Source organism: Condylura cristata, unplaced genomic scaffold, assembly GCF_000260355.1.
Source record: "Condylura cristata isolate star-nosed mole 26May11 unplaced genomic scaffold, ConCri1.0 scaffold00003, whole genome shotgun sequence".
In the NCBI taxonomy this organism is placed as follows: domain Eukaryota; kingdom Metazoa; phylum Chordata; class Mammalia; order Eulipotyphla; family Talpidae; genus Condylura; species Condylura cristata.
The window spans coordinates 70,830,610-70,844,203 of record NW_004567104.1 but is presented as its reverse complement, the minus strand read 5'-3'; the positions used below and the strand labels follow the sequence as shown (position 1 = coordinate 70,844,203).

At 39.4% G+C, this 13,594-nt stretch overlaps 2 protein-coding genes across 2 annotated transcripts in view; both read left to right on the top strand.

Annotated features, from left to right (window-relative positions):
• The first annotated feature begins 7,901 nt into the window (after nt 1-7,901).
• LOC101625530 (keratin-associated protein 19-2-like) lies at nt 7,902-8,195 on the top strand. The gene has a single exon (XM_004675506.1). It carries the CDS (start codon nt 7,902-7,904, stop codon nt 8,193-8,195), a length of 294 nt encoding a protein of 97 aa, XP_004675563.1.
• A 5,178-nt stretch (nt 8,196-13,373) lies between these two features.
• The window catches only part of LOC101625299 (keratin-associated protein 16-3-like), a 426-nt gene continuing 205 nt past the window's right edge, over nt 13,374-13,594 (top strand). Inside the window, exon 1 of the mRNA XM_004675505.1 lies at nt 13,374-13,587. Within this exon, the coding sequence (XP_004675562.1) occupies nt 13,374-13,587 (214 nt within the window). The remainder of the gene's footprint in view (nt 13,588-13,594) is intronic.

Genomic DNA, 13,594 nt, shown 5'->3' with positions numbered 1-13,594 from the left:
AAAAAAAAAAAAAAACCAAGTACACTGAAGTAAATGGTACCTCAAGTCTCTTTGAGTTCATAAATTTTATAGTCCTATGATAAAATGGAATTTAGAATATGGAATAAAAATAGTTTTGTGGATTGGGAGTTGTTTATAGTGATTAGCAGGAATTCTTTTGATGCAGTTTTCAATAGTATTTACCAAGCAGGCTTTCTCTATAGGAGAAAAGGTGCTTGAGGAATTCCTTTGATTTCGGTGTGTAGCACTTTTAAAAATTAAATATCATTGTTTTACCAGCACATGGTATATTATCAGCTGACTTTGACAGCACATTATATTCAGACATACATCATAGCTGATTGCCATGTTTTTGTAGGACTAGATTTCAGGGAACAATTAGGATTCAATTTATGTGAAATCCAGGGAGAAGAAAGATAGCATCGTTGGCTTAGAAAACAGTCAACAACTATGCAGTGTCAAAGGAAAGAGTACAATTGAAGGGTAAATGCAATCTCATGTGACATAATTTGAAGATGCCCCAAGCTGTAGAGAATTGTTAATGGAATTTGAAATTCAGAAACGCAAACAATTATGGGCTGATAAACACAATGTCATCTTATTAACAAAATCATTTTATAGGAATTTGAATGAAACAGAAAAGCAAACGTGTCACATAATTTTTATGTAACTAGTGACCTAAATGACTGGAAGCCATGGTTTGGTATTAGGAAATCAGTATTTGACAGTGTCATGTGATGCTGCAATGGCTGCCGTCCAGAGGTGTGACTTTCCACACCCATCAGTGTATATAAATGTCCCTGTGCAGATACAGCCACACATCCACCAAGTGAAACTCAACACTCTTGACACCATGAGCTACTTCGGCAACTACTATGGCGGCCTGGGCTACGGCTATGGCGGCTTCAGGGGCCTCGGAGGCCTGGGCTGTGGCTGCGGCTGTGGCGGCTTCCGCAGATGGGGCTGTGGCTGTGGAGGATACGGCTCTGGCTTTGGGGGTTACGGATACGGCTCTGGCTTTGGGGGCTACGGATATGGCTCTGGCTTTGGGGGCTACGGGTGTGGCTGCTGCCGCCCCTCCTGCTGTGGAGGATACTGGTCTTCCGGCTTCTACTGAACCCATACTTGGAAATTGACAATTCACGGACTTACCCTTCTGTATGACTGCTTCTTCTAGAAAACTCCTTTCCAACCTATAGACTTTGTGAAGTGGACTGGATGACTGGAGGATGGTGTTAGCTTAGTGGTGTTTGTCACGGGTCCCTTCTTGCATGGGGAAAGTCTTTATACTCCAAACAAAACTTTGCCTTCCAAGTTCTGACACCCAACAATAAACTTGTTCTGCCATAGCAAATGTGTTTTGAGCTTCATTCCTTTTATCACAACAAATTTGCTGTAATGCATGAATATAATCAACAACCACACCACTACTTTCTTCTTATCTAAGAAATGTACCAATAGATTTTATTTCATGATTACTTCTTCCTTTCATCTTTCCATTACTCTTTTTTCTTCCCCTTTTCCTTTTATTCTCCTTCATCTTTCTCTCATAATTATTATCAATATCTATGTTTGTTTCCAACCAAATGTAGGAATTCTCTGTCTAAAAACTGGAGACTCTGTGATATTAAACTGCAGTTCTTTTTTTTTGATTCACTAGTCCTTGAAAAGTATCATGATTCTTTCAAAACAAAATCAGGATAAACATTAGTTCACATGTAAATTAGTTTAGATTACTTAAGGAATAAAGGTGAACGTGTTAATGTCAAAATATCAATAATTGTCCAATTTATAAAAATTGTTCTGTGATTTCTTGTGTTTACTCTTTCTTCATTTATAATTTTTGTAAAATAAAGGCATAAATCATTTACCCTGGTCTCAAGTGTGTACTGTCTATTATACTAAATTAAATTTGATTCATATGTGGAATATAGAAAAATAAAACAAAGGAACTAAGAAAGCTGAGTTAAAATAAACCCTAGAAAAAATATCTACAAACTTGGGGCCACTAGAGGTATGGGGGCAAAAGGGAAGGAAACATAAAAGTGTGTGATAAAGTGGTAAGGATGCTTTGGTGGTGGTTACGGTGTGGTGATACACATTTGAGGGTCTCTGAAGCTACCTCCCTAAATCATATATAGTATCGTTAATAAATGTTCCCTTCACAATAATGGGATAATGCTAAGTCAGGGCCTCCCTGGTGGCGCAGTGGGTAAAAGCTCAGCACTATGAAGCTCTCTGAAGCCACTGCAGCACCAATTCGACCCCTGGCCTGGGAACTGACCCACAATGGTGCTGCAGAACTCTCCTGGCCCACCAGCTGCTCCTCTCAGCAGTGTATTTCACTCAATCTGCGTGTTCTGCTCCCCACTCCATCTCTGGTGAGTCCTCTCACCCCCACACTTCTGGCCTGTACCCCAATTCTGTATGTATAAATAAATAAATCTTTAAAAAAATAATGCTAAGTCAGAAGGATAAAGACAAATGCTGGACAGTGTCATTGATATGGGAACTATAAAATAACTAACAAGCTAATTAGACAAAGACAAGCTTAAAACAGCTCTTGATAGCTGACTATAGAATTAGAGCACCACAGAGAGGGGGTGGGGGAGGGGTAAGAACAGAGTGGGAAGGAAGCACAATGGACTGTGGCGGTAGATTGGGGGGAGATGGAAGTGCGTGCAGTATGGTGTGAAGACCTGAGGAAGTTATGCAAATATTACCTCAATTAAAACCATTCTAATTCAGATTAAAAATAGGAAATGAGGCCCTCCCTGGTGGCGCAGCGGGTTAAAGCACAGCACTGAGAATCTAAAGCCACTTCCGCATGAGTTCGATTCCCGCCTGCCCTGGAGGTGACCACATGGCGTGGCAGACCTCTCCTGACCCGCCCGCTGCTCCCCTCAGCAGTGTAGATCTGCCTGTTCTGCTCCCCACTCTTTCTCTGGTGAAGCATCTCGCTACCCCTGAGCCTCTGGCCTGTACCCCAGTTCTGTATGCACAAATAAATAAATCTTTAAAAATATATATATATAGGAAATGAAGTAAAAATATAAATGCTTCTGAATCCCATGTAGACATTTAACCCATGATTAGAAATCTTGCCCAAAATACCAATTTCAGGTCAGATGGCTTTCCAGATGAGTAATCAACAGAGGGAACACATCTGTACATTTCCAGCAAAATCTCAAAATTAAAGTATTTTTATCACAGAAAGTCACACCTCAGTGTTTCTATTAATTCAAAATTCCTAAAAAAATGAAAGCAAATTTAATCTAGCAATATATGGAGAAAGTAATATAGCACAGTCAACTGAGAATTATTTGAAGAATGCAAGAAAATTTAACATTAGAAACACACAAGCCCACATCAATAAAGTAAGCAAAATAAGTGGGGGAAACACATGATGTTTTATCCATAGTTTCTTTGAAATTCTTTGCCTATTAGTTAGTGTCATATCTGATTCTAATGTGGTGATTCATTTTCAAGTCTGCTTTTTCTTGCCTTTTGGCATGTCTTGCGTTTTTGTTGCTGAAAGTCAGATGCATTTTACTTGGAACTTGGAGCTGAGGTAGAGACCTTGATTGTGAGTCTCTGATCTGTGAGGAGTTGGGTTGTGTTCAATGGGCTGCCCCTGTGGGAGTCACAGGCTAGTTTCCTTCTGACTAGAATTTTCTAAGTGCTCTTCTTCAGAGAGTGTGTAGCAGCTTCTTCTGTTGTGACCCACGATTCTACGGGAACCCAGTTGCTGTGATAAGGTTTAGGAAGAAGATCTTCTGCAATTTTACTACTAAATCTCAGTGTCTTAGTGGTCTTGCACCTCCAGGCTGACATCACAAGTGCGCTTTAGTGTCCCTGTTTCCGGTCCTTACCGCCTTCCCTGGATATCTGGTATCCAGTCTACTTAACCGGAGTTCTGTCCCCTACAGATGCTTGTATGTCTCCCTCTTAGGTGAGCTTTGGGCACTCACCAGGGATGGAGGAGAAGTAATTCCTTTTCCCCAGGATAAAGCTCCATCTAGGTATTTTTCTTTGTTGAGTTGCCTTTTGTTATGGAGACTCTAAAAGTATTTTGGAGTGATTGCTTTTCCTTCCCCCCTGCCAGAACCAGGAAGTTCATTTGATTTGAACTTGACCATGAAAACCTGAAGAAATTATTGGAGGTACCCACTTGGCCCTTAAATCTTTGGCCCCCATGGGTTTCTCCTGGTAGTGCCACTCAACCTCCAATAAAAGATGCCAAAATTGGCCCTCCCAGGTGGCACAAGGAGTTATCTCAGCACTATCACACTATCAGCAGCCACTGCAGTATATACTGCAGTTCAATCCCTGGGCAGGGAGCTGACCCACAGGGCACAGCAGACCTCTCCTGTCTCCCTGCTGCTCCCCTCAGCCGTGTATTTCAGTCAGTCCACCTGTTCTGCTCCCTACTCTGTCTCTATTCTGTCTCTGGTGAATCCTTCCCCACGACCTCCACCCCCCACCTCTGGCCTGTACCCCAGTTCTTGTATACATAAATAAATACAATAAATCTTAAAAAAAAAAGTCAAAATTACCATGCGAGTGCAGCTCAGACACCAGTGGCTTCTGTTCCAGGGAAGCAGAACTGGCAGTGAGTCTAAATACACCCACTTTTTCCAGGCTTGCATGGAGATTTGCTCTGAACTCAATTGCCTGGGAGGTCCGGTAAAAGTCACTGATTTTCAGGGTGCTTTTTCCCTGATTTGTAACAAGAATGGAAATGCATTTTCTTTAGAACAAAAAGTGAACCACAAAAAAATAACAAACCTTGTCCCCAAACTTTGCCCCCAAACTAATATGCTACTCGATGGCAAAATAAATGTTTTTTTTCTTGAGCTTACATAGACTGAATTTCTTCTTCTATCATTTTCATTTATTGTTACCCTAACAATTTTCACCAGGCAAAAATAATAAAAGTAGAGTTAATAATTATAGCATAATAATCATATAGTGTCATATACTATTAATATACTAGTAATATAGAAAACTGTTTGACCATATCTAATTATTACTAATAAGTATAATAATTGGGGAATAATCTATTATATAATTTGTAATGAACAATCATCTCCTTAGTATAAATTTAGTTTATAGATATGCATTGCATTTGTACTTATGTAAAAACAAAAAACAAAACTTAAAAATCTTTGAGGTTTATGAAAGCAATGTTAGCATCAAAATATTAAATACACGGTAACAACAAAAAGATTAATTATAAACCTTTAACCTCTTCCCCTCTCCTTAGATGTATCTGAGTCAATTTTGGCACTTAGTGATTAATGGAATTTCCTGGCTGAAAATGAAAATTGTTCAAAGAGAATTCAAATGGGTTGTTCTGTTCACTGCTGATGTTCTCTGAATGCTTTTAGTCCTCTGTGAAGCTCTTCTAGTTTCTTTATCTTATTGTAAATAAACCTTAAGTCTGGGGATTGTTTTTCTGTTGAGAATCTGAGGCTAATGAGCAGCCAGATGATGCTGCCAAGGAGCAGAATCTAGCTGCTGCCTGACCCTGAGTCTTTCCCTGTCTGTGTCAGTGGATCTTTATTTTTCATCTATTATTAGAGAAATAAATCAAAATAACAATGAGCCATCACCTCCTACCTGTGAACATGGCTACTACCAAAAGATAAGAAATCAGTGTCGAAAAGAATGTGGACTGAATGGAAACCCTCTCTGCTGTCGGTGGGGCATGAGTTGGCACAGAAATCACGGAAGACTTTTCTTTAAGTTTTCTCTCTTATTTGTCCATTGTGAGTGATGAACATTGAAGATTATCTCTTAATCAACTATCAGTTACTTTCTCACACTGTATTATGTTTACATGTCTTTACATTTGGTTTTTGTTTGAGATAAAATGAAATAGATTTAATTCTTGAACATAATCCTAGGCCAGCGTTCACATTATTTGGATCTTCAGCTGGTTGATCAAGAGGACCTCAGGTGTTCAGTAATCTCTAACATCTCGATTAGCTAAAAACTAAATTTTTAAATAGCTGGAATATTTGATGGACATAATCATTTAATATAAAATATCTGGCTCATATTTTCTTTCCTTGATTTTTGGGAAAAAAATTTTAAAGCTATTGCTTTGCTTTATAATCTGCCTCAGAGGGTTTGATTCTTCAGTCTTAAATTATTTGATCTTTTTCTGGATGCTCTGAATATATATTTTTTCCTTTTCTTCTTTAAAATCCATTTTTAAGCATGTTAACCTATACATTAAAATTCACCATTTTCACTGGCTTTAATTGTCAGGTTGTAAGAAACCAGAATAAAGAAAAAATAAGTTGGGTGATGAAAAATTTTTTTTTTGGCTAACTTAAGGAATTTAATCTTTTTCCTAATAGTGTGTTTAAAATAAAATGATCAGACTTTTTTTTTTTTTTTTTTTTTTTAGTATTTTAACTTGAACTTAGCATAGAGAACATATGAGATGAGGTCTTTCTTGGGAGCATGAGGAACATTGAGAAAACTTCTTACATTAATGCAGGTGAAAGTGATAAAAGGCTGAACGAATGACAACAATGAAAAATTTGGATAGTATTAATGAAATCTCATTTAAGTGGTTCAGTGGGTGACCAAGTGGGTGTAAATTACTGGTGGTCAGTAGAGAAAAATATAAGAGAGAATTTCAAACTCTCAGCCTGGTACGTGGCTGAGTGACTGATATACAACAGCAAAGAGTTTTATGGGAAGATGATATGGAATTTGAACATAGTTCAAATTGGAGATCTTCAGTTTTCACTGTAATTGAAGTTTAAAACATCTTTTGCAAGTCATTAGTATATTCATTGTTATTAAAAATAACATCTAGGGCCTCCCTGGTGGCGCAGCTGGTTAAAGCACAACATTAAGAAGCTAAAGTCACTTCAGCATGAGTTCGATTCCCGCCTGCCCCGGAAGTGACCACATGGCGCGGCAGACCTCTCCTGACCCGCCCGCTGCTCCCCTCAGCAGTGCGTGTACTTCGTCCATCTGCCTGTTTTGTTCCCCACTCTGTCTCTGGTGAATCTTCTTACCACCCCTGCACCCTGGCCTGTACCCCAGATCTGTATGTGTAAGTAAATAAATCTTAAAAAAAAAAAAAATTTAGTGAACTTCCATGGTGAAGTACATTATTTGAATACAGAAGGAAAAGGACACTTTTAAAGGTAATGGAGGGATAAGGAATTGTGAAGAAGACTAATAAGGAATTGGAAGAGGAAGCTAATTGAAAATTTGCCGTAGAAAAAAGTGAGCAAGTAGCTTAGCAAAATGAACGAATGGTGGAGGGCAGCGATGCCAAATGTCAAGAAAAGTCTAACAAACCAAAACAAACAGAATAAAAAAGCGAAAAGAAAAAAACCAAAGTTGAAAAATGAGGTTTGCTCTAAATTTGATATCAGCAAAGCACTAATGACTTTGTACCTTTGTCCTGAACACCATGGAGAAAAGACCTTGGGTCTTCGGAATGATAAGTAGCTAAGACAATGGAATGCAAATTAAAGAGAGGAGCAGTCTGAGGTTATGTAATTACAGGGCTACTGGAAGCTATCAACCAGATTAGACCATTTTAATTAGAACCCCAGCATGGCCTTTGAAGAGGCTAATATCATCATTTTTCATCTTGGAAGCATTTTGTACTTAGGCATGCAAACTCGCTGAAAAATAATTATTATTACCAAAGGTCCTTGAATAAGAATCTGGACCTTTTGCTAAGTAAGTAAAGAACTATTCCAAAAATGTGTAGACTTTAAATGATTCTGTTATATGGAAATGAGATCGCTCGTCACTGACGTTTGCCACACCCACTTCTGAGGGTATAAAAGCCGTCTAGGAAGCTAGTGACACAAACTTGAGGAAAATCTTCAGCCGCTAACCGAACGCACCTCCCCGACATCATGTGCTACTACGGCAACTACTATGGCGGCCTGGGCTACGGCTATGGCGGCTTCGGGGGTCTGGGCTGTGGCTGCGGCTGTGGCGGCTTCCGCAGATGGGGCTGTGGCTGTGGCTACGGAGGCTACGGAGGCTACGGAGGCTACGGAGGTTACGGAGGCTACGGAGGTTACGGAGGCTACGGAGGTTACGGAGGTTACGGAGGCTACGGCTCTGGCTACGGTGGCTACGGAGGTTACGGCTCCGGCTACGGAGGTTACGGAGGCTACGGCTCTGGCTTCTCCCGCTTCTACTAGAAACCTGTAGATGCTCCCATCCGCTCTCCCCATGCAGCTGGCCACATGCTTCTCTTTCTTGATGAAGAGAAAATAGGCACCATTTGTTGACCTTACTGCCCCACCAAGGAGCTAGTCCTTTTCTCTGTGGAAGAATCTGGAACCTTTGCACTGATCAGGGTTTCATCCATTATAATCCGATCACTAAAATCTTGTGGGATTATGTGTAACCTGTCTTTTGAAAGATTTTTAAATAAAGGTATCTGACTGGCCTAGAAAGTGTGGTTTGGTTGGTTCATTTCGATATATTTCTGATGGGTAATAGAGGATTTACGTCAGGACGCTGCTTTTCTTTCTTCTGAACTGGTGTTTTGATTCATTGGTGTTTTGGTTTATGAATGAATTTGACTCACCGAAGTTTCACTGTATGTGTAAGACATTGCCCCGGGACTTGAGGAGTGAGGTGAGAAGTCGGACAGGAGCCTGTATCCTCCGTGCATCCATCCTTCTTTCCGTTGCCATGGTTTATGCGTGCGATTTTGACTTTTTAAAATCATTTTATCCAAATTATTTTTATGAGTTAAACAATGAACTAATTGCAAACATTATTCCAATAAGCATAGTGGGCCTTGGTGTGTATATCTGGGGCTTAGCTCAGATATACAGTAAATCTACAGTGATGAAAAAATATTTTCATTAATACGTAAAATCAAAAATGACTATATAAATGCCCTGTACACGCTGAATCTTCAAATGTCCAATCCCCCATGTGGATATGCATATTGAGGTCACTTTTATATCTCAAATTAAAAACATAGATGGGTAGGTAGGTAGGGGAGAGAGAGAGAGGAATCTACTCTGCTTTCTTGAGAAGTTAATCAGCTCTTCTGTCTTCTAACCTGTAAAGTGGGTTTCTTGCTTCTCAAAAGGTGTTGTCTCTCAAAAGTAAAACTGAATACTGTCTGAATTTAAAACCAGTGAAGTGCATTTGCCAATTTATTTCCTGATCGATACTTGTATTTTTCTTATTTTCACCTTTTTAGATCACGTTAATTTATGCCCCTGCATTTATTTTGGGGATGGAGACACCCACCGTCATAAACGTACGTTATATTACACCACAACCACCACTAAAGCCCCAATAATCCCCCACCGTAGTCCACGGGGCCCCTGAGCCCTTTTCACCTGGGGTTTACTTTTAGATCATTTGTTTTTTACAGGTATTCCAGGTTCTCAGGCTTTCTAATTGTCTGAACCTCCTTTCAGTTATCACTGTTTTAGCTAGGACTCATCAGCTTCCTGCATTATACAAATACTTGATAGCACCTTCTGCCTGTTGCTAGTGAGCTGTCTTTCTGTGGAAGATTTCAGCGTTTTGAACTCCCCAAAATATGGCATCCGAAATGTTTGCACAAGGATTTTGTCCTTTGGGAATGGGACCTGGGGGAGATGGTGTGACAGTTACAACAAATGGTGAAATAATAAACTGATATTGTACCATGCTCCTCTGGATGGTGCTGGAGAGGCTTATTGCAACTCTCAACGATGATGGGATGGGAGCTGTTGGGTTCTCACGTTACTGCCGCTTGTTGCTGCTGCCTTTTCCTACAGGGTGGTCATTGATGAACTTTGGAGGCATCTGCCCAAAGCTTAATTTCAATATAACATCTTGCTGGGGAAACTGAGTTCCAGCATTTAATCTTCAAATTGTTAAATGCAGAAAAATTGAAAGTAGACCTGGCAAAAGATTATTCTCATTCTCCAACCAGGCTTTAATGGCTGCTGGCTTTTTTTCTAGTACAAAAGTAAGGGAATCACCTGAAGTATAAAAAACAAGCACTTTTTCTAAGCACTGAGAGCAATGTGGTGGCATGGGTGCTGCCTTTTTTTTTTTTTTTTTTAATTAATGGCTTGTTGTATCACATTGCTGGGAACTATAATTTTCCACTTTATTATTGTTTTTATTATTTTATATCATTCTTCATTTTGTGCATTTTTTTCATCTCAGCTATAATCCCCATGGGCTTCCCACCACCACTTCACTGGTTTGCCATCACCACAGTCCCGTGCACTCTTTCCACCCCAGTTCGGATCCCATTTTCCCTCTCACCCTCATAAAATATCTCTGGTTTATAGTTGTTCATGGTTTTCATTTTTACTCAACGACCTTTTTTTGTCTCTCTTTTTTGCCCCCCTGATCCCTTATGTTCCTGCTATGAGTGAAACCATCTGGTATTTTTGTTTTTCTTTCTGGCTTATTTCACTGAGCATGATCCCTTCCAGCTCCATCCATGTTGCTGCAAAAGGCAATAGATTATCTTTTTGGCTGCCGAGTAATATCCCATTGTGTATATGTACCACATCTTTTTAATCCATTTCTATTTGGGGGCATTTAGGTTGATTCCACTACTTCCCTATTGTAAATAGAGCAGCAGTAAACATGGAGGTGCAGGTGTCCTTTTGAATCAGTGCTTTTGTGTCCTTTGGGTAGATACGTAGGAGTGGGATTGCTGGGGTTCATATGGAAGCTGTATTTTTAGCCTTTTGAGAAACCTCCAAACAGCTTTCCATAGTGGTTGTATCTTGCACTCCCACCAGCAGCGTAGGAGAGTTCCTTTTTCTCCACATCCTCACGTTCACAAAAACCAACTCGAAATGGATTAAAGAACTAGACATAAGACCTGAAACCATAAAATATCTAGAAGAAAAGGTAGGCGAAACTCTGCATGACATACACCTTAATAATATCTTTAAAGATACATGACCCAAAGCAACAATAGTGAAGTGAAGGATAAATAGCTGGGACTACATAAAATTGTCCACTTAAAAAAAAATTATTTATTTATGCTTTTAGAACTGGGGTACAGGCCAGAGATGCAGTGGCTGAGAGGCTTCACCAGAGACAGAGTGGGGAGCAAAACAGGCAGATTGACGAAGTACACTGCCGAGGGGAGCAGCGGGTGGGTCAGGAGAGATCCATGTAGGTCATCTCTGGGGTGGGGATAGCGCTGGTGCCGCGGTGACTTCGCAGACCTTCACAATGCGGTGCTTTAGCCCATTGAGCCACCAGAGAGAGCCCAAAAAATTGTCCACTTTTATGGAGAAAATAATTCAGATCTAAATGACCCACTGCATGAAGAGCTAGGCGGTAGATCTGTGAGTGACCGTCGCTGGTGGTGGCAGTGCACGGCTGGTGGAGATGATTTTGTCCATCGTTGGACAAGTTGGAGGTCAGGCTTTGTGTTTGCCTCCTGTATTAATAGACTCCCTCACACAGAGATGTGCTCTCCCTCACAGAGATGTTTGTTAAAAGAAAACATTGCATTAATATGATAGGATTTTGTGATCCAAGAAAGCTGTGGATTAGGCTAATTGGAGCTTCCAATGGCTGAAACAATGAGCAAGATGAAAAATTGATAAACTATTAGGAATTCATTTCCCAGTCTTGGTTAGAATCCAAACTGTATTTTTAGCTGTTATATTTTGATTCTTAAGTATTTTTGGAGACATTTCCTCCACATAATTTGAATTAAGAATGAAGTGATATTCACTAAGGTCACTTTTCTTGGATCATAGAACTTTAAGGAAATTTCAGAAATCATTACTAAGTTGCATAATTCTGTTTCCAAATGGAAAATATTTTTTACAAAATGAAACATTTTTCAGCTATAAATCACAGAGTTGTTGATAAGATCAAAGAAAGGTATTTATGTGAAATTGCTTTGAATTACTAATTTTATTATAAATAAATTACTTTGCAAAAAAACGTCTTAGGCAGGGTTTTTTTGTGTTGTATCTTTCAAGGGAAATGTCACTACATTTAACAAAGAAAATTCTCATCCTGGATTTCCTAGTAGGTCAGAGATAGACCCTTATCACACACATTTTATTTTGGGTTAATTCTGTGTCTGAGAATCCCTAAGGAAATGATGTAATTGATGTGTTTTCAGGGCATTTCGCACTCAAGACTCAGAAGATCAAAGTTTCTGGAGAGCTTGCTTATTGAAATCTTAGCTAGATTATGTTTTATAATGTTGACAGTCCTGCCATTTAGGGAACAATGGACATTCTTTGCTTTTGTGAGATACTGAATGTGTAATTTAAGTTTACAATTTGTGATCTGAGTGCAAAAATGATCCTGTTACCCATCAGCAACAAAACTATTGTTTTGTATCATTTTCAGGTATACTGATTTCCATTAGATAATTTAGATGCTTGCCTTACTGGTGATTTTATTATAAAAAATGAACCTATAGGCAAGTAGCAGACAATCTAGTGATTCTTTCTGACAATACATCTTTTATTTGGCTTCTCTTTGGCTCAAAAAACAATACAACAAGTTCAAGATAGGAGAGGGGGAGGGATGAGAACAAAGTTGGGAGGGAGCACAGTGGACTATGTGTGGCTTAGTGGTGAAGGTACATGATAGTAACATCTGAAGCAGAGGACCCTATTTCAACCGACAAGCAACAATGTAGGTTAACATTACCTCTATTAAAAAATAATAATAAATTCTAAAACTATAAAAACAAGAGTATGATGTTAAGTTCTTTCATGATGTAGACCAGGCTGGTAAATTGAATGGAAATTCATTATTAAATTCATTGCCAAATTCAGTCCTTTGAGAAAATATTATAAATTCAGTGTATAATAAAAAAATCCCATGAACTTGATAGCGGTCAACTATTTGAACAATTGAATTTCAGTAAGAAATATTAAATTCTCAGAATCATAATGGAATAGTGTGAACTAGAAAAGTAGCATACTTTGGAATTTAAACAAGCATCATCAACATCTTTTTTTCTAGCCCTACCATCTAATCAATATAGCTCCCTAGGATGCTGGCATCATTCAATAGATCGTATCCATCATTTTGAATGACAATGAGGAGCTGTGATGCCTGACCAAAGGGTTTTATGGCAGCACTCAACTCAGATGTGCCTTTGAAGACAAAATAATCATTGTCAGCATGAACACAGAGTATTTCATTGGAATCTGTTCAAACAGTTCTAAATTGGAAGACAAAGAAATTAAAGAGAATGCCTTTAATGTCTTTGAGGCCATGGAATGAGAATTATACAGGTATGTATTTATCACCACACCCCTTTCTGAGCTATATAAGAGTCCTTGGGCAGAAGGTGACATTTACACTTGGGAAACACTCCTTCCATTCAACCCAAACCCCCAATTCCTGACACCATGAGTTACTACGGCAGCTACTATGGAGGCCGAGGCTACGGCTATGGAGGCTTTGGTGGCTTTGGTGGCCTGGGCTGTGGCTGTGGCTTTGGAGGCTACGGAGGCTACGGCTCTGGATTTGGAAGTTATGGAAGATACGGCTCTGGATTTGGAGGTTATGGGGGCTACGGCTCTGGATTTGGAGGTTATGGAGGCTACGGCTCTGGATTTGGAGGTTATGG

Excerpts from the sequence above, each read along its gene's own strand:
- LOC101625530 (XM_004675506.1), top strand. The coding sequence starts at position 7,902 with ATGTGCTACTACGGCAACTACTATGGCGGCCTGGGCTACGGCTATGGC.